Raw genomic sequence first — 18,994 nt, 5'->3', positions numbered from 1 at the left:
ATTAGGACTAGTTTGTATCGCTTAGCTTACTGGGTGATCTTCGAGGTGAAGTCGGAGCCCTCGAAGATCATTCAGCGATCTCTTTTACGTGTAAAATAATAATAATAATAATAATAATAATAATACTGTTTTGAACCGATCTAATGTGTATTTCAGCGATTCTAAAGCGAATACAGCAGAAAGCACCCTTAAAACGGTTGAAAGCCGGTTGGGAGTCCAAAGTACACCAAATGATAGCAACAAAACTCAATACCGATCGCTATTGTGAGAAACGAAAATCAAATGCAGTTAAGCGGCTTCCAAAAAGTACAAAGCAGACATATGAACAGGACACCAAGAAAATGAAGAAAAATCGTAAACAACCAAAAGATTTTACTAGCATCCCGCACACAGTAACGAGCGACGAGCAGGCAATACCAGGGACATCAGGGACACAACGTGAAAAAGATTCAGTGGAACTGTCAAGAGACGGTACTGATTGATGCTGGATATAAATAGTATTTTTACGATTTTTCTGTCAGAACCAAAGAATTAATAAAACTGTTGGATGAATAAAATAATGTAGATGTATAGACCATAATTACCGACACCCACACTAGTATTAGCATGCAGCTGCTTCACCGATCAGTCGAACGCCTCTATTGAAAGAATCAATAGTGGTTTCAGGACCTGCTAATTTTACGTTCATATAAATATGGAGAATCATCCTGATTCCTGAATCAGCGATTCACCACTCATTCACCAGATGAGTGGTGAATTTTTACGGAACTAATCGTAGAATTTACGTGGTGATTCGTACAATTTCAGTCCCGACTCACACTTTTTATTGAATTTTACTTCGCTTGCGGACTACGTTTCGAAACGTAATTTTTATGTTCTTTTTCCGGTAATGTGTATTGAATATTTCTCTCCGTGTGCAGAGAACGATGCAATCAATATATGCTAGCTCTGGTTTTGCCCTGAAAATGAGGTCTACGACAGTAAATTTGAGTAATGTTCACTAATTCGAGAGTGTAAAATACGAATCCAGTGAAGGTAAAAAATACTAGATTCGTCTCAACGAAACGAATATTTGTCGTGAATTAGTAAACTAGGATGAGAGCATTTTTTTAGAAATAATTTTTTTTTGCCAAATCGGTTCCACAATTTGTTGGGTAGTGATTTAACAAAAAAAAAAACGTATTTTTGAAAAAAAATACTTATCCTAGTTTAGCAATTCACCACAGATATTTTCTGGGGACATTTTTTTCTTATGGGGCTTACGATCCCTTTATGCGCGTTGAAACCATTAAATTGTTTACACCACACACTCTCGAATTGACAAAAATTAATCAAATTCAGCCGTGGACCTCATTTGCAGGACAAAAGCATATAGCGTATGGACTATATCGTTTCCGCACGTGACATGGGCGCATGCTCACGCCCCGGCTGAAAAAAGCTGTATCTCCGTTATTGTTCGAAGTCAAAAATCAATGGATTTGTCTTGACGAGAAGGGTATTTTCTATACAGACTTTTTTGTTGTGGGGCTTACACTTCTGGAGTTATGCGCAGTTAAATAATTAAGTTGTTTATAACTTTTGAATTTATGAGTTTGGTAAAGACCAACAAACAAATTCGGATTCTACAACCCAAAAAACATTTTTAAAAAGCCAAAGTTGACTCCTAGACTTATTACCTTTTGACCCCTAGCGTATGGACTGATTTAAAATAATGTCGAATGCCGCTGAAACTGCAGGGTGAGGGTTGTTTACCCCCTCTGTAATGGCGTCCACCCTCCATAAGAATGCTAGGTGGGGAATGGCAGAATGAGTTTGACAGTTTTGATACCCAGAAAATAATCCTGAAGCGCACGATGATGAGTATGTGCATGTGAGAAATATTTCAAGCCGTTTGATCAGCGTTTTTTGTATAATTAAAGAAATTAGCACAATTTTTTCTACATTCGAATATATGAAATGATCTCAGTCCACCGAATTGTGTTCCTCAGCTGTTTCTCTGGTAAGCTAATCATTACACAACAGTACTATGAATTTTTTCCGTTATTTGTGATAGAATTTCTCTATTGATAATCTTCATTGGAATGTCATTTACTTCAGTCTCCGATTCAGCGATGAATAAAAACCAATATTGATGCTGTTTAATTGAATTAAATTCATTCGTTTGAAGGTTGAAGGATAAATATTGAAAAATTCTACGAATTTTAATTCACATTATTAACATTGTTGCAGCATTTTTTGTTAACCGAGCCGCATCTGGCGTGATTGAACTCGATGACAAGTTCCTGGATACTCACAAGGAGGGTCAATGGCTCGTGATGGTAGCGAAAACTACATTACATGTAAATTTATCATTTATAATTGCAAGTGTTTATGAAATCATTTGCTCAATAGATGTACGCGCCTTGGTGCACTCACTGCCAACGATTGGAGCCAGTCTGGGCTCATGTCGCGCAGAATCTCGATGCAACTTCCATCAAAGTAGGCCGACTTGACTGCGCGAGATTCACTGGTGTTTCTCAACATTTTGAAGTTCGAGGATTTCCCACTATTTTATTGTAAGTAACACGAGTTACTGCACTCAAGAGAAATTTCGAAATTCCTACACCATATGATCGAAGCAATTTGGCCTTCACTGTTAAAAATTTTTGTCTGAATTTTCTATGCCAAATTCCGGAAATTTCCACTGAAATTTCAGGAAATCTTGTTGAAATTGAAAATTTAGAATTTTGTCGAAAAGTCAAACAAAACTGTAAATTTTCGTTCCATTTGTCCTTGAAAATGAATAGAAAACCGGAAAATTCTGGTAAATATATTCTTGAATTTTCAGGACAGTGACACTGAATGCGATTTAGATGAAATGAATCATGAAATTTCAGATTTCACTGAAAATTCAATGCAATTCGACACTGAATATTCATAGTAAATTGGAAATTCAAATGAAGTAAGGAATTCTCGTCTTTATGCCCGTGAAAAGTCTGCAATTTCATTGAATTCTCAGTGAAACCTGAAATTTCATTTTTTTCCAACAGTGCTTCCTTATAAGAGTACCTGTGACAAAGAGGTCTATAGAAATCTACAAAATAAGGCCATAAGAGTCGCAAGGTACAGCAAGGTTACAAAAGTCAAGAGGGACATCCCTTATTTGATTATAAGTTTTTAAAATATATTTTATGACAAAAACTTTCTATGAGAATCCTTTATACAAAATAGATCTTATACCGTTCTTGTTGCACGCAAAAATCGTAATAACGACTAACAAATTGACAAACACAAGTCATTTGTGAAATAATTTAATACTTGCTATGAACCTTTAAAATTCTTTTCCTTCCTCATTCTCTGTATTTTCCCCAGAGCTATTTTACTCGGTCAAACTTTGGATGTTTTAAGGTATAGAATGACATGGAAAGCAGAATGCTATATGTTATTTTTCAACTTTCCGAACCTCTATACGAGGGAAACAATCAAATAATTAACAACGCACGAATTAAAAATTCCGGAGGCAAACTGGAGATGCGGGATCATATCCATCCTGACTTCGAGTCCGTAGGCCTCCGAATTTTTTAATTTGAGCATAGTTAATTATTTGATTGACGTTGTCGTTGAAGAGTTTTGACGGGTGAACTTCGTTCAATGATTGTTGTATGTCGTTTATAATTTTGTATTCAACTTTTTACAATGCAAGTGACAATTTTCCACACGAGAATTTTAACTAATAGCGTGACTAAACATTGATTGAGTCAAGAGCCTGATGAAGCTAAAATATATTTAGTGAACTGTCGCATCCTTGACAATTAGATAGTATTTTATTTCTCCAAAATCCCTGATTCCTGGGTTAATTTACATCGCTTCGAGATGAATACATTCATTATTTGATTGTTTCCCTCGTATAGAGGTTCGAAAGTCGAAAGATAGTATACAGCATCCTGCTTTCCATGTAATTTATACCTTAAGACATTTAAGGTTTGACCGAGTAAAATAACCCTGGGAATAATACACAATATGAATATACCGATCGCAATAATGTCTTTCACTTCTTCTTTCTCCTTGCACAGTATAAAAGGCGAAAAAACAAGCATCTACACCGGTGACCGCACTCACGAGGAAATAGTAAAATTTGCGCTCCGCCTGAACAGTCCTCCAGTACAAGAAATCACAAAAACCGAGAATTTCGATAAGATAAAAAATTTTCTAGATTTATACTTCTTATACATAGGAGAGAGATCAGGTGATCTCTGGGATGTCTACCAGAGAACAGCAGATGTCTTCCAGCCTTTCGCATTTTTTTACCAAGCCCATCCTGCAGTAGTGGAGAGCCACGCTCCAATGGAAAAGGTTCCCTCGATCCTTGTCTATAAGGAGAATATACATTACGGGTTCACAGGGGACGATCAGATTGACCCAGAAAAGCTCAACAATACATTGTACACTTGGGTGAACGCAGAACGTTTCCTTACGTTTCCACAAGTGACGCGAGGCAACATAAACCAATTATTCCTGACAAATAAGTACTTAGTGATGGCAGTGATCGATGAAAATGCTTCTGGAGCTGTAGCCCCAGATATGTTGAGGTTTCGTAACACTGTGGAGTCTGTAATAGAAAAGAAACGAGAAAAATATCACGATCACTTCCAGTTCGGTTGGATCGTGAATCCCGAGTTAGTGAACAGTATTGCATTGATGGAGATGCCGAGGCCCAGTTTAATCGTGGTGAATACCAGCACATCCCATTATCACACACCAGAGAATGATCCTTGGACATTAACACCTCAGGTCATCGAAATATTTCTGGAGCAGATCAGAAATGACACTGCTCCGAAGTACGGGGGCAACAGCATTCTTGTACAGGCCTACAGATTGTGGTTCGATATAAGAACGACTCTCATCGGGATGTGGAAAGGAAATCCTATACTAACGGTTGTTCTCTTAGGCCTTCCCACTCTGTTTTTCTCGTTGATTTGTTATATAATCTGCTGTCCCAATACTCTTGAGGGTGATGATGAAGAGGAGGAAGATGAGTTCAGCAGTCATCCTCATTCGCAATGAAGTCACAAAGGGGTGGAATACGTTAACGACAATGTTGACATCAAGTTCGTACCTGAGAGAGATTGAGAAGTCGAGCTGCAAGATGAGACGTTAAACATCTATCCTTAATAGTTTTACCAACATAGTGGAGCTGATGGAAGCATTCAAATATTACGTCACGCGATTTTTGGACATTTTAGACCCCCTCTTCCCCCTCCGTCACAAGACCGGCACAAGCGTGAACCCACCCTTACATATTACGTCACAAAATCAACGACTTCCCCCCCCCCTACTTTATATAGAAAACAATTTTATATTTATTTTTTTTAAGGTAAAAAAAAAGCACTTGAATAATCAGCTCTTTTTTCGATACTTTCTGAATATGCCAACTTATTATCACAGCATTCAAATAATAATTTCTGTTTGTAAATCGTTTGGATACTTGAGAGAAAAAAAAATCTTCAAATAATTAGTCTCATGAGCAAGTCAAACGAATTTTCGTTAAAATGAGTGAAAGGTTATTTGAAAACCCTGGTACAAGCAGATGTTGTTGATCAATGAACGCTTCATGGCTCCATTCTTCATCTTCGTCATCTTCAATATTACATGTGACTGCCAAAAGTTCCTTTTGACAGTTGACGGCAATTCGCATAGAACGCACATTTGGAATAACTGCCATGACCCACAGTGTCGCTGCTGGCTCTTTCGAATTGCAGAGTCATGCATAATAAACCTCACATTTTTAGCTTTGTTTCTAGATTGATGTCCGAATTCCTTTTCGTGGAAGGGACGGATAAAAAATAGTACTATTTCGTCACTAGGCCGAAAGAAACTTTTCTGGCGAATATGAGTTTACAACACGAGCCGAAGGGGAGGATTGCAATAATATGAGCTAGAAAAGTTTTTTTCGGCCGGGTAACGGGCATTATTTTTTGTCATTTGTCCGTAGACCGCGATTCATGGACGCGCAGCGACCGTGAAACGCTGTCCTACGGACTAAATGACAAAACGATGCATTCCTGAAGTTTGAAATTGAAAAAAAAAACAATATGGCGTGACATCACAATCTAAGCAACGCCCCCTCCCCCTTCCGTCGCAGCCGTCACGAAATGCAGACCCCCCTCACCCCCTAATCGCGTGACGTAATATTTGAATGCTCCCTGATTTTGTCATACATTTTTGTATACTTGGTCTGCACAATTATGATTGACTCCATTTGAGGTAGTTGTAAGTCAATTATGTGACGATTTCTTTTTTTTGGCCTCCATGCCAATTCACTGTAAAAGCATTACGACTACATAAAATCGTAAGATCAAGCAGCGAGTATATACATCTTTCCATAATCAATCAATTTAAAAATTATGAGGTGGAATTCGATTTTTTTCTGGTTTCTTACATGATTTTCAGATTTTGAAATGAAATGAATTTCTGCACACATTGTTCACCATTGCTCCTGAGGGTAACGAATTTTTGGAAGGATCCATTGTGCGTCGCTCTAAACTATTTCTCGTCCGGCGTGACATTTTTTCGCTGAATCCATGGCTCTCAATATAAAATGTCTGAATGTTTTTGCTATAAGACATTGAAAGAATACGTTTTTGTGAACTTCGAGATATTGTGTTCATTATTTTTTAGTGTATATTTTGTAGAAAATGAAAGGCTCTTTTAAATAAACAAAATGGAGGAGCGTCCAGGGCGTATAATGGTAGGGTTTCATCTCCGATTTGAACTATCTATTGGTTTTCTTGAATTTTCTTGCAGAAAGTGTTTTGTATCGTTGTTATTCAATATTAAGTAGGTTCTGATCCTTTGCAACGTTCTCAAAACTCAATTAGAACAATAATTTTATGACAAACTTATTTGGATGTGTTGAAAGTTTTTTAATGTTTGTTTCTTTTTTTTGGCTGACATGTAAAACATTTTTACTGAATAATTAAATTGATTGAATGAGTAAACGAGTGAAAAAATGGATGAAATGGTCGTAGTTCATTTTCATTCTGCATTCTAGTACACTTATTGGAAATTCGTATCACGTGAAAATTTCACTGAATTTTCGACGAATTTCGTCACTGACAAATCACAATTTCATGAAAAAATCAATGGAAACAGTCCATTGCAGTTCAATTATTCCATGAGAATTTAGAAAAATCAGGAATATGAAGGTAAACATATTCCTGTATTTTTAATCGATAATGAATAATTTATTCATGAAAAATACCAACGTGGGGAGTACACAGCCTTTACAGAGGGAGTTCGTAAAAACAAAGAATTCGAAAGTGCACCTATGAAAAAATTCAATAGAAAAACTTATCGAATTAGCTGGAAAATTCTATTCGGATTTTATTGATATTCTAGGGAATTCTCGGTGAAATTCTATTTGTTTTTTGGCGCTGATTCGATGAGTTATTTGATAGGAAAAAGTCAATAGATTTCGATTTTTCTATATGAATATTCTCGTGGAATTTTTCTAAAAGAATACTCGGGCATGAATTTTCCAAATTTTTGTCACTCGGATCTTGCAATGCAAAACAAAACAACATATAAGGGAAAAATCTTAGAAAATCCGTGCCCAATAGAGATTTTTTAATAGCAAAAAGCTCAAGGGAAAAATTCAAACAGAAAAATCGAAATCTGTTGACTTTTTTCTATTAAATATCTAATAGATTCTGAGCAAAAAGGAAATGGAATTTCAACGAGAATTCTCTAGAACTTTAATAGAATCCCCATAGAATTTCTACAAAATTCCAATAGAATTTTCTAGCGAATTCACAAAGGTTTTCTGTTGAATTTTTTCATATGTGTGATTAAATTACATAGTATAACACAGTTTCATAAAACTATGATTGGGGTGCTCAGTACAGACATTAAAATAACATACAATAAAATAATTTTCAGGTAATTCAAGTGCGACGGATCAAACTAGTGCTTGTGCGAATACTTGATTGATTGAAGTGAAAAACTCAGATTATCCACGAAGTTGAACTGAGCTGAACCACCTCATGGAGAAACTGAAAATTTTTTTTAGTCTGGGGAGATCCATCGTCGATAGAAGACTCGTCAAAATCCAAGCAAAGTCTGTCTCGCACTGAGAGAAATATGGTCATAATAGCACAAAACTAATTTTTTGCGCCAAATATCTCATCTCTTGAGGATCAATTTCTTGGGATAAGAATTCCGGATAATGTGTCAGACGATGTCAGATTTCGGTGAAGTGTTCATGACTTGGACATGAACATTTCATGATAAAGTGAGAATTTCTTACCACAAGAAATCGGTTTTTTCGTGTCAGAAGATGAGAAAATGACTAGAAATATTAACAACTTTGATTCATTGAATCATGAATTGGAGACTTTTATACTGAATGAATAAAGAATGTATGCGGAGAAAAACCTCCAGATATTAAAAAAATATAACAGTCACTTACGCTCGATTGCTTTGAGTTCGAAGGGAAGCAATATCTTCTTGTCCTTTTATCAAACTATTCTTGTCTTTTAAGGAATATTATCTCGAAAAAAGACATCACCTTTTCATTTAGTAACTTCCTCCTTGGCCCGAAGAGCACTGATTTCTTGTCTGAAACCTACCATATCAATGATCAAATATATATGCGATGTTTTTCGCTCAAGAAATGATTTTTGCGATATTATGTCAAGTTTTCTCTTAGTGCAGATCAAAATAGTTTAAACGCAACAAATGTATTTCCAATGATAATTTACAATTTGCGTCATTTGGCTCGGAATACTCATGTATTAATCGAAAAGTCAGGTAAGTGGATAAATTTTCATATTCCTACTGGTGAAAAATTTAGAATTCCATCAAATTTTCAGTGAAATTTAGCATTTCATACCCCCCCCCCCCCCGTCAATCTAATTCAATGTCGCTCTTCTTTCAATTATTACACGTTTTTTCGACTACAGAAAAGGGCTTGACATTTTTTTTCCGAAAACACTGGTCTTCAACATAATTGCAGAACTAGATCTTAAAACCTCATCATAAATTCAATACTTAATATAATCTACAATAATGAATAGAATTTTATGATTGTGCAGTTTTCGTAACAAAATGATAAATGTTGAAACCTGAAAATTGTATTGCTGATGGTATCTCGATACAAGTATGAAAATTTTTTTGAATATCTCAAAAACTGCCGGGTAGTTACCCCCTCTGTAATGGCGTCCACCCTGTAAAAATGTGTCAAACGGGGTGTCGAATGTTACAGTGTTTTTGATAGTTTAGTAATACAAAATTAATGCTGAGGTGTACGGCGATGAGTGTGCGGATGTGAGAAATATTTTAAGACGTTCGGTCAGGTGGTTTTTGTATAATTAAATAAAAGAGCACGATTTTTTTCCACATTCGGCACTTACGAAATGGTCTCAGTCCTCAAAATTGTGTTTTTCAACTGTTTTTGTGGTAAGTTAACTGTTGAACAACAATATTTGATTCTTTTTCACATTCAAGACTCTACTTTCACTTTTTTTATGGATTGTTAGTCAATGATTCTCATCGAAATGTTATTTACACTAACCTCCAATTCAGGGATCAATAAAAACAAATATTAAGGCAGTCTAATTTAATTAGTTCCACTTATGTCTATTCTAAACTGTATTTCACTGGATTTAGTACAATGACCAAATTTTGAAAAATGCAATTAATGCTGATTCATAATAATTCATGGTTTCGCAGCATTTGTTGCTAGTACAGCAGCATCTCGGGTAATAGAACTCAGTGACAGATTCCTTGACATTCACAAGGAGGGGCAATGGCTTGTGATGGTAAGAACTCATTCGTTTAAAAATCAGTTCATGTTATTTGCAAATGCTCACGGAATTGTCTGTCTCAATAGATGTATGCACCCTGGTGTGCGCACTGCAAGAGACTAGATCCAATCTGGGCTCATGTTGCTCAGAATCTCTATGCCAGCAATATTCGAGTCGGCCGAGTTGACTGCACAAGGTTCACTGCCGTTGCTCAACATTTTAAAATTCGAGGCTTTCCTACTATTTTATTGTAAGTATAATAGGTTTTTTGAGAGAAAATAGGTAAACATAAAAACTATTTTTGGAGAAAAAACCCATTCTCCACCTTCAAAAGTTGCACAGATTAAGTTGAAGACTAGATTCCATGGATGTTCATTAATTTTTCATACTTGAAAAATCTAAATTTTTCATATTTGAGAAAAATTCTGTGATTTTTTGGACTGAAACTGCGATGGAATTTTGGAGACAAAGAAATGTAACAACTCGACTTTTTCCATGATTTTCTGACTCTATGCCATCGCACGCTAGATGATTTTTTAATTTCATACCCTAAGATATCCTGATATTGTCTTGAATATAATCGCATGATTGGATCAATACTTTGACGAGAAAGTAATTCTGAAGAGGAATCTTCAATTCCACTCTCTAGTTGAGAAAGGCGGAAAGGTCCATCATTCCATCTTTAAAGATTCATGAATTGTGATTGGGCAGATTTCAGGCGAACTGTGATTTGTTTTTGTTTTTCGGAATCCAAAAATGTAGTCAAAAAATAACGTGGCCGTTCGCCTGAACAGGACCTACTTAATTGGTTCTGCTTTAAGAGATATTGACGTTCGTCATTAAAAATATAATTTCAGCCAATGTTACATTGTTTTAAGTCTTCAAAAACGATGTCATTTTCCACATATGGGATAGTTTTGGCTCAAAATATCAGAAATTTGATCAAGATTCCTGGCGTAAACATAACTCTACGACCGACAGAGTCCCGGTAATGAGGGTTTTTTTTATTACTATTAAACAAATAATTTGCCATGTTGAAACAAGCAAAATCAGCTCAGTAAATACAAAACACCTTTTTTTCCGCAGTTTGAAAGGAGAACGGAAATTCACCTACAACGGTGACCGCACGCGGGAAGAAATAGTCAAATTCTCCCTTCGCCTCACAGGTCCTCCAGTGCAAGAGATCACAAAAACTGAAAGTTTCGACATGATAAAAAGCTCCCAAGGTTTATATTTCTTATACGTAGGCGAACGATCGGGTCACTTATGGGACATATACCACAGGACAGCAGATGCTTTCCAGCCCCACGCATTTTTCTACCAAACCCATCCCGCAGTGGTGGACAAGCACGCCCCCGTGGAAAAGCTCCCCTCGATCTTCATCTACAAGGAAAACGTTCATTACAATTTCACAGGGTACAATCACAGTGACCTTGAGAAGCTAAACGCCACAGTGTACAATTGGGTGAACGCAGAACGTTTTTCTACGTTTCCAAAAGTGACTCGAGGCAACATAAACCAATTATTTCTGACAAATAAGTATTTAGTACTGGCAGTTGTAGAGGAAAATGCAGTTGAAGATGTAGCTCCAGACATGCTGGAGTTTCGTGACATGGTAGAGTCTGTAATAAGAAAGAAAAGAGAGAGATATCATGATCACTTTCAATTCGGTTGGATCGCGAATCCCGAGCTGGTGAACAGCATTGCAATGATGGAGATGCCAAAGCCCGGTTTAATCGTCATTAACACCAGCACGACTCATCACCATATACCAGACGATGACCCGAATAAATTAACTCCACATGTCATTGAAATGTTCTTGGAACACATCAGGAATGAGACTGCTCCGAGGTATGGGGGTAGCGGTATCTTAGTGCAGGTCTACAGGTCGTGGTTCGAGATGAGAACAACACTTGCTTCGATGTGGAAGGGAAATCCCATATTGACGATGGTTCTTTTTGGACTTCCAGCTCTGTTTTTCTCGTTGATTTGTTATGGAGTCTGCTGTCCTGATATTCTCGACGCTGGGGACGAGGAAGAAGAAGAGGAGGAAGACAGCAGTCACATGAAGAAGGATTAAGAGGGTTGAATGAGTACTGGAGTTTCTGATTTTTACATAGAATGATCTCAATGACAATACTGAGGATTAAGTAGTGGAGTGGTAGAAAGGTTTATGTTTGAGATGAGATTCTTTACATTGTACATTTATCTTGAGAATGAGGGATTTCAAGAGATAATATTGAGACTGTTTTTATTGACAAAGGGGATTTCCTATAATAAGGTTTCCTCTCAATTTCTCCAGAAATCACTCATTACAGAGATAATTCTACAATTACAATGTACATCGACTTGACCTTTCTACGACTCTCTTACTGTATGGCCATTTTTTTGTTTTTACACTGGAACAAAGTTTTCTTTGTTTTTTCGAAGACTCTTGATTGAGGAAAATCATGAAAATGTGTGCATGAGAATTGTTTAAGTATTTATCTAATGTATTTGTTCTTTGTTGAGAGTATTTATGCATTCCACCTGAGTCACTCCACAAGTCTTCGACAACTAGAATCTGTCGACTCCATTTGAATTTTTTCTTTCTTAATAATTAAGTATATAAAATTTGTGATTGAGAAAGAGATTCATTTATGGTTGAAATATTTGTATCGTGATTCATTTGTAATCTGTGACGTGAATTGAGTAACTAAAATTTAATAAAAGAGAGAAGTATAACGTAGGTATTTTAAAAATCATTTCATCATTTTGAAGTCTTACAATTGGAGTTTTTCGAAGAGATCCTGCTACAAATCATCGTCGTCAGAGTCCAGTGCTGCTCTTCGTCGATCAAACTGAAACAGTTGTGGAATAAATGATGAATGAGATAGAGAAAAAATTGATTGATCCTATACTTTTACGATGAAGTCATAGATCAGATGAGTAATAAGTTAAAAGTACCAATTTTGTCATTATTTCCAAAGAATCCAGAGTAAAATGTCAAGAGACGTCTTCAGTAAGTAAATAATTCTTTAACTGAGAATATTCTATCACTCTGCCTTCCAAAACTACTCTTAATTTAAATAATTCCATTTTTGACAAGATATAAAAAAAGGCGTGACATTTTTTTTACGCAAATGCTAAATGAAACAAGAGAAGAGGAGTGAAATCAATACTTTGACTGTTGTTTTCTTTTGTGTCTGTTGATTCACGCTCTCCAGAAGACTAATGAGTTCCTTCTCTCCCAGTTTTCCAGGTAGTTGTCCTCTCTGTGCCATACTAAGCAACATTCCTTCCACCATTTTGGCTTTCTCTGGTTTTCCCAGGGATAATGTGTTCACTATTATAATTTCATTAATGAAAAATATAATTTTTAAACAGAGGAAGGGCATAAAATTTGTGGTTTCTCACATCTAGCTCTCGCTGATTGATCCAGAACTTGTGTTAGGATTGAATTCCTCATGTCCTCCATCTGACGCTGTTTCTCTTGTTGTGCTTCGTGATCTTCGGCATTGTTACCTCCCTTGGCAATAACAAATTGATCAATTAATTGGATTGAAGCGTGTGAGAATTTAGAGATTTTTATAGCGAAGTGGTATACACTGAGAGAAAAATCGACATAATATCACAAAAATCATTTCTTGAGCGAAAAACATCGCATACATATTCAATCAATTTATGGTAGGTTTTAGTTACTAAATGACGAGATGATGTCTTTTTTAACATCTGAATATTTTCCTCTGCATGAACTGTTTATTCATTCAATATGAAAGTCTCTGATTCATAATTCACTGAATCGAAGCTCTTAGTATTTTTAGTCATTTTTCATCTTCTGACACTGACAAAACAACTGGAGTCTGATTGCACGAAATTATGGAATAAATCTCTATGACTTACTTCCCTGCATAGAAATTACCTCCACCTAATTTTTCTTTTGGATCCCAACCTTAAAGATAGACATCCCCCAGGATAGCTAGACTTGGAGAGGGTTCTTAACAATAGAAGAAGTGATTAGAAGTCCATTCAAGTGAGGATCTAGGGTTTAATGTATGAAGGTTTTCCAAAACTTTTACTACACAAATCAAATGAGTTAAAAGTGAAGAAGTTATACGGGCACGAAGACATAAGACCCGACCGTCAGTTAATTCTTATAATAAGTGGACTAATGCATCGAATATTTCTTTGTTTTCGTTACATAGGAATTTATCCTTCTTAACAATTTTCAAATTCTGAGAGGGAGAGGGAGAAGAGATACAAATTGGGAATATAAATAGATGATTTCAACCGAACAAGTTTACAAATAGAAACTTTCGAAAACTACTTAAGTACTCACCCTTATCACGTCTAGTCCAAAATTCGAATTAATATGGATATCCGTTGATATCCAAGCCCATTTAATGTAGAGTCGATTCTTCCACAAATTCAATAACCAATTTCACATGTCCTAATAGTTTAATAATGAGAATACTATTTTAATAATCCAAAGCGTTCAAATTCACCCTGAGTCCTAGCTCACTTCAACTCGCGAACCACGAAGATGTGCGCGTTTGTTCATGGGATTTACTGCACTCGAAATAATATTGCCGCAAATTTTACTTGCACGGTGTACCGGTCCAAATCCTTTCGAGAAAATTTTCGTGAATAAGGGATGGGTGACGGCGTTGGCAAAAACTCTTTTGACAATAAAAGTTTCATTTCGAGGACAGGAGTCAGCGGAGAATTACTCTGATTGACTCCGCAGGCGTGACTGATTCCTTACCTATAATTTCATGTTCGATGGAGTTAACCGAAAATAATAAGGTAGCATCCCTTGGTCACGCGCGCATATTCGTGTAAGTTTTTATATGTGGTAAGCAATTGAGGAATGTGCAAAGACTGTAGGGAACATCCGGTGAGCAGTCGAATGGGAGGAATAATTTGAGTTTTTAACTAACGAATAAAATTATTTGTGTCAGGAAATTCAAAGATTTATTTTATGTATAACAACACAAAAACACCGATTTCTTGTGGCAAGAAATTCTCACTTTGTCATGAAATGTTCATGTTCAAATCATGAACACTTCACCGAAATCTGACATTGTCTGACATACTATTATCCAGTATTCTTATCCTCAAGAGATGGGATATTTGGCGCAAGAAATTAGTTTTGTGATATTATGACAATATTTTTCTCAGTGTACGTAGATATGTCATCAAATCATGAGGATGGTTTTGCAATATATCTAAAACTCGTAGGTTTCATGCAAAAACTTATTTTTGGCTATGAATTTCAGCAGACACAAAAAATCGCTCTGACACTTCATTCTAGAATCACTCGTCTGCAAAATAAACGCAATTAGAGTGGAAGCGGCACGAAATACTCAAAGTATGTCTCATGAAATGTACCTTATAATCAATTCAAATTTACGGTGCTCGAGCTGTAAAGGGAAGAAATAGTAATTATATTCATAATTAAAGGGTTACGAGCCACCGTAGATTATTCTGAGCTATTTTCATTTAGGTCCGGTACTTTTGGTCGAAGTTCTTTCGTCCAATTACTTATCGTGTAAGGTCAGTTCGTCCAATAATGCTTTTAGTCCAATTTTTTGTCGTCCATTTTCTTGTCTAATCAAAGATGATTCAGGTGGTTCAGTTTAGATTCCTCGGGTTTGTTTTCGTCTAATGGTTAAAGAAAAATGCATCCGGGTAAATCACGTAAAAAATGTATGTAAATTATTTATGAAATCATGTAATTTATTTACTATCCATATTTTTCAGCAGATTTTTCTTGCAAATTAATATTTAGAATGTTTCTAGTTCTACTCCTACCTATTCCAAAATCAATAAAATCACGTCAAAAAATGTGGAACACTTTATAAAGTCCTATCTTTAGTGTTTTTGCTTCCGAATAAGTCTTGCTTTTGACCGATTTTTCGTTTTTCTAATTCTGATTGCAAATGGTCCAGACATTTTCATAATTCTTATGAAATGTGAAGAAATGATGTTTTTAGGGTCATGTGTATCCGACAACTTCGGTTTTTGGTGATTAATTTTAAGAAAGTTCAACATAAATACGGTGAAATTTTTAGATAAAAAACTGAAATTTTGGCTCATTGTAGCTATTATTGAGCTCAACTTTGGCGCCCTGTTTCAGCCCGATCGGTCCAGTAATTCCTGAGATATAACAACTTATTTAAATTTCGTTTTTCCTCAATATTTCCAAAACTACCGCACCGATTTCAAAACTTTTTCTTTAAAAATACTCGTCTCGTTGGCCTCTATGTAGACTCTTTAATACGCAGTTTGGAGATATTGCCGTTTTTCCGTTTTTCATGAAAAATCTTGTACGCATGATAACTTGAGAAAAAAGGAGATAGCAAGTTGAAATTTGGTATGGTTTTAGCTCTTATAATACTAAAGGTTGAGATTTTGAATAGGCGCAATTAGTCGGGCAGTTCCTGAGATATGCAAGCTTTTGTGTAAACATGTTTCTTCATATATCTCATGATCTACTTGACGGATTTCAATTTGTTTTTTCAAAATATTCGTCTCAGCAGCCATTATCTCGATCAATCAAAATATATATATTCGTTCATACAACGTTTCCGAGATATCCCTTTTTTTCGTTTTTAACTTTTTGTGATTCTTGTACACACGATAAGTTGAAAAAAAATGGGGATAGCAAGTTGAAATTTTGTATGATTATAGCAATACTGAAAGTTGGTATTTTGGATAGGCGCAAGCAACCGAGCAGGTTCGGAGATATTTAATCTTTTGTATACATCTTTTTCATTGAAAGGTTGAATATTTTCCTGTAGACACCCGGTATAGCATGTGGTTACCTTGTTTTCCTGTAGACACCCGGTAGCATGTGGTAAGCTTACTACCAAAGAAAATTGGTGGAAATAAAAAAAAGAAAGATACTAATGACGCAAAAAGTAATGGCCACGTGCCTTCCGTCGGATAGGCTCGAACCCCTTCTTGTTTTTGTCTCTGATGTTATTTATAAATTCACTGATGGACTGGATTTGGATCCTGATCGTGTGCACGTTATTCTGGATCGGTGTCGTTATTAAGGAATAATTGGATTGAGATTCCTCGGGTTTTACCCGTGTTTATAGTGGGTTTATATATGCAGTTTTCGGATCATTGCTCCTTTAGTTTCTAATGTAGGTCGAATGGGATGTATAATACAGCGAACAAAATGTTTTTTAAACCAAGTGATTTTTGGGTGAAATGTATTTTTGGATGAAGTAATTTTGGACCAAAAATCATTGGACAAATGGTTTTTAGACCAAATTCTCTCTCCCCTCTCATTATCTCTGAGTAATTTGCACGTTTTTACATTTGCTTGCTCCGACCCACCAAGCAAGTGTTGGGGTGAATTTATTGTTCGATCGTTAAAGTCATATGGACGAGTTTAATGGTTCATTTGAGTCATTCATGAAAAATACGTATAAAGCGCTAAAACTCTGTTACTGACGTACCTACTCCAGAAATGATTTAGACTTATATTTCTCTGGTCACTGTCACGTTCAATTTTAATTTACGGTATCATTGTGTAAGAAATAGAACCTTACAAATTCAGTTACATTTGGATAAACTATAGTTTTAGTCATGTAATTGGCCGTGGCTGTGAGAACTTTATTACTAATCAATAAATAAAAGCGAAAAATTAAAAAGTGCATGCTCTTGAATTCATCATTCACATAACCTCCAATTATATCTTTTCCTCCATTTATGAGCAAATATTCGAGTAATCCTCTAAATTGAATAATGAAAACAATAAAGTTTCTACTTTTTAATTAGCAAATTACAGTGTAAAAGACTGAAAATAATCAATTTTACATAAAAATTAATTATCAGCAGAAAAGTAGAAGGCGGTTTGTTGTAGTGATCATTCTTACAAAATTTTTTCTTACCCGTTGTTGTGACTGTAATTGCGCCAGCCGCTGCTTACGGAGAGCCTCAAGCTCAGGATCAGCCATTGTTCAACAAAATGTTGCTTTTTTACTGTAAAAAATCAACTCCAAATAATACTTGGAACACTTGGAAATGTCAATCGGGATGGGTGCAACTGGACACAGTCAACTGAACACATCCGCAACTGAGCACAGATCTGGTAAATTCGGCAACTGAACAAACACGTAAATACAAGAGGGTGAAACGTAGTGATATTGTCAACTTAGTCTTCCCTATCGACGAAGTCAGTTGATGATATACATGGGAGATGGCGCTGATAGGATTAAAACGGAGGAATGAGAATTACTTGTATATAGTGTGAGCTAACNAATATTAATATGTCAAGTATCGTAAGAACATCGTCAATCAATCGAACAAAAATGAGACAGTCACCAGTCGCAGTATTTCAACGCCAAGTATCGACCAAGTCTCGGAGTAAAATCGAAAAAAAATAATTCAAAGTATTTTCAAGCAAAGTATCGATGATACCTCGTAATATTATGGTAAAATTATGAGGCAGCTATCGGCCAGAATATTTAAATGGCAAGTATCGTAAGAACCTCGTCAATCAATCGAACAAAAATGAGACAGTCACCGGTCGCAGTGTTTCAAAGCCAAGTATCGACCAAGTCTCGGAGTAAAATCGAAAAAAAATAATTCAAAGTATTTTCAAGCAAAGTATCGATGATACCTCGTAATATTATGGTAAAATTATGAGGCAGCTATCGGCCAGAATATTTAAATGGCAAGTATCGTAAGAACCTCGTCAATCAATCGAACAAAAATGAGACAGTCACCGGTCGCAGTGTTTCAAAGCCAAGTATCGACCAAGTCTCGGAGTAAAATCGAAAAAAAATAATTCAAAGTATTTTCAAGCAAAGTATCGATGATACCTCGTAATATTATGGTAAAATTATGAGGCAGCTATCGGCCAGAATATTTAAATGGCAAGTATCGTAAGAACCTCGTCAATCAATCGAACAAAAATGAGACAGTCACCGGTCGCAGTGTTTCAAAGCCAAGTATCGACCAAGTCTCGGAGTAAAATCGAAAAAAAATAATTCAAAGTATTTTCAAGCAAAGTATCGATGATACCTCGTAATATTATGGTAAAATTATGAGGCAGCTATCGGCCAGAATATTTAAATGGCAAGTATCGTAAGAACCTCGTCAATCAATCGAACAAAAATGAGACAGTCACCGGTCGCAGTGTTTCAAAGCCAAGTATCGACCAAGTCTCGGAGTAAAATCGAAAAAAAATAATTCAAAGTATTTTCAAGCAAAGT

At 35.9% G+C, this 18,994-nt stretch overlaps 3 protein-coding genes across 3 annotated transcripts; 2 read left to right on the top strand and 1 right to left on the bottom strand.

Annotated features, from left to right (window-relative positions):
- The first annotated feature begins 1,806 nt into the window (after positions 1–1,806).
- LOC107046849 (protein disulfide-isomerase TMX3) lies at positions 1,807–6,918 on the top strand. Its single transcript, XM_015269565.1, has 4 exons — positions 1,807–1,999; positions 2,230–2,318; positions 2,392–2,555; positions 4,053–6,918. Exons 1-4 carry the CDS (start codon positions 1,957–1,959, stop codon positions 5,041–5,043), a joined length of 1,287 nt encoding a protein of 428 aa, XP_015125051.1. The 5' UTR covers positions 1,807–1,956; the 3' UTR covers positions 5,044–6,918.
- A 2,281-nt stretch (positions 6,919–9,199) lies between these two features.
- On the top strand, positions 9,200–12,510 carry LOC107046850 (protein disulfide-isomerase TMX3). The gene is made up of 4 exons (XM_015269566.1): positions 9,200–9,435; positions 9,709–9,797; positions 9,869–10,032; positions 10,869–12,510. Exons 1-4 carry the CDS (start codon positions 9,393–9,395, stop codon positions 11,860–11,862), a joined length of 1,290 nt encoding a protein of 429 aa, XP_015125052.1. The 5' UTR covers positions 9,200–9,392; the 3' UTR covers positions 11,863–12,510.
- Positions 12,254–17,864, bottom strand: LOC107046851 (programmed cell death protein 5). Its single transcript, XM_015269567.2, has 4 exons — positions 17,669–17,864; positions 13,179–13,290; positions 12,944–13,107; positions 12,254–12,622 (listed from the first exon to the last, which is right to left on the bottom strand). The coding sequence occupies exons 1-4, from the start codon at positions 17,732–17,734 to the stop codon at positions 12,575–12,577; spliced, it is 390 nt and encodes a 129-aa protein (XP_015125053.1). The 5' UTR covers positions 17,735–17,864; the 3' UTR covers positions 12,254–12,574.
- Positions 17,865–18,994: the final 1,130 nt, after the last annotated feature.

The sequence above is a fragment of the Diachasma alloeum genome, unplaced genomic scaffold (assembly GCF_001412515.2).
Source record: "Diachasma alloeum isolate Michigan unplaced genomic scaffold, Dall2.0 Dall_scaffold_02422, whole genome shotgun sequence".
In the NCBI taxonomy this organism is placed as follows: domain Eukaryota; kingdom Metazoa; phylum Arthropoda; class Insecta; order Hymenoptera; family Braconidae; genus Diachasma; species Diachasma alloeum.
This window is presented reverse-complemented; position numbering and strand designations above follow the sequence as displayed.

Coding starts and splice junctions, on each gene's coding strand:
- LOC107046849 (XM_015269565.1), top strand. CDS start 1,957: ATGATCTCAGTCCACCGAATTGTGTTCCTCAGCTGTTTCTCTG. Junction 2,319..2,391: donor AGGGTCAATGGCTCGTGATG/GTAGCGAAAACT, acceptor TTTGCTCAATAG/ATGTACGCGCCTTGGTGCAC. Junction 2,556..4,052: donor GGATTTCCCACTATTTTATT/GTAAGTAACACG, acceptor CTCCTTGCACAG/TATAAAAGGCGAAAAAACAA.
- LOC107046850 (XM_015269566.1), top strand. CDS start 9,393: ATGGTCTCAGTCCTCAAAATTGTGTTTTTCAACTGTTTTTGTG. Junction 9,436..9,708: donor GTTTTTCAACTGTTTTTGTG/GTAAGTTAACTG, acceptor ATGGTTTCGCAG/CATTTGTTGCTAGTACAGCA. Junction 10,033..10,868: donor GGCTTTCCTACTATTTTATT/GTAAGTATAATA, acceptor TTTTTTCCGCAG/TTTGAAAGGAGAACGGAAAT.
- LOC107046851 (XM_015269567.2), bottom strand. CDS start 17,734: ATGGCTGATCCTGAGCTTGAGGCTCTCCGTAAGCAGCGGCTGGCGCAA. Junction 13,291..17,668: donor AATTACAGTCACAACAACGG/GTAAGAAAAAAT, acceptor GTTATTGCCAAG/GGAGGTAACAATGCCGAAGA. Junction 13,108..13,178: donor TCAATCAGCGAGAGCTAGAT/GTGAGAAACCAC, acceptor AAATTATAATAG/TGAACACATTATCCCTGGGA.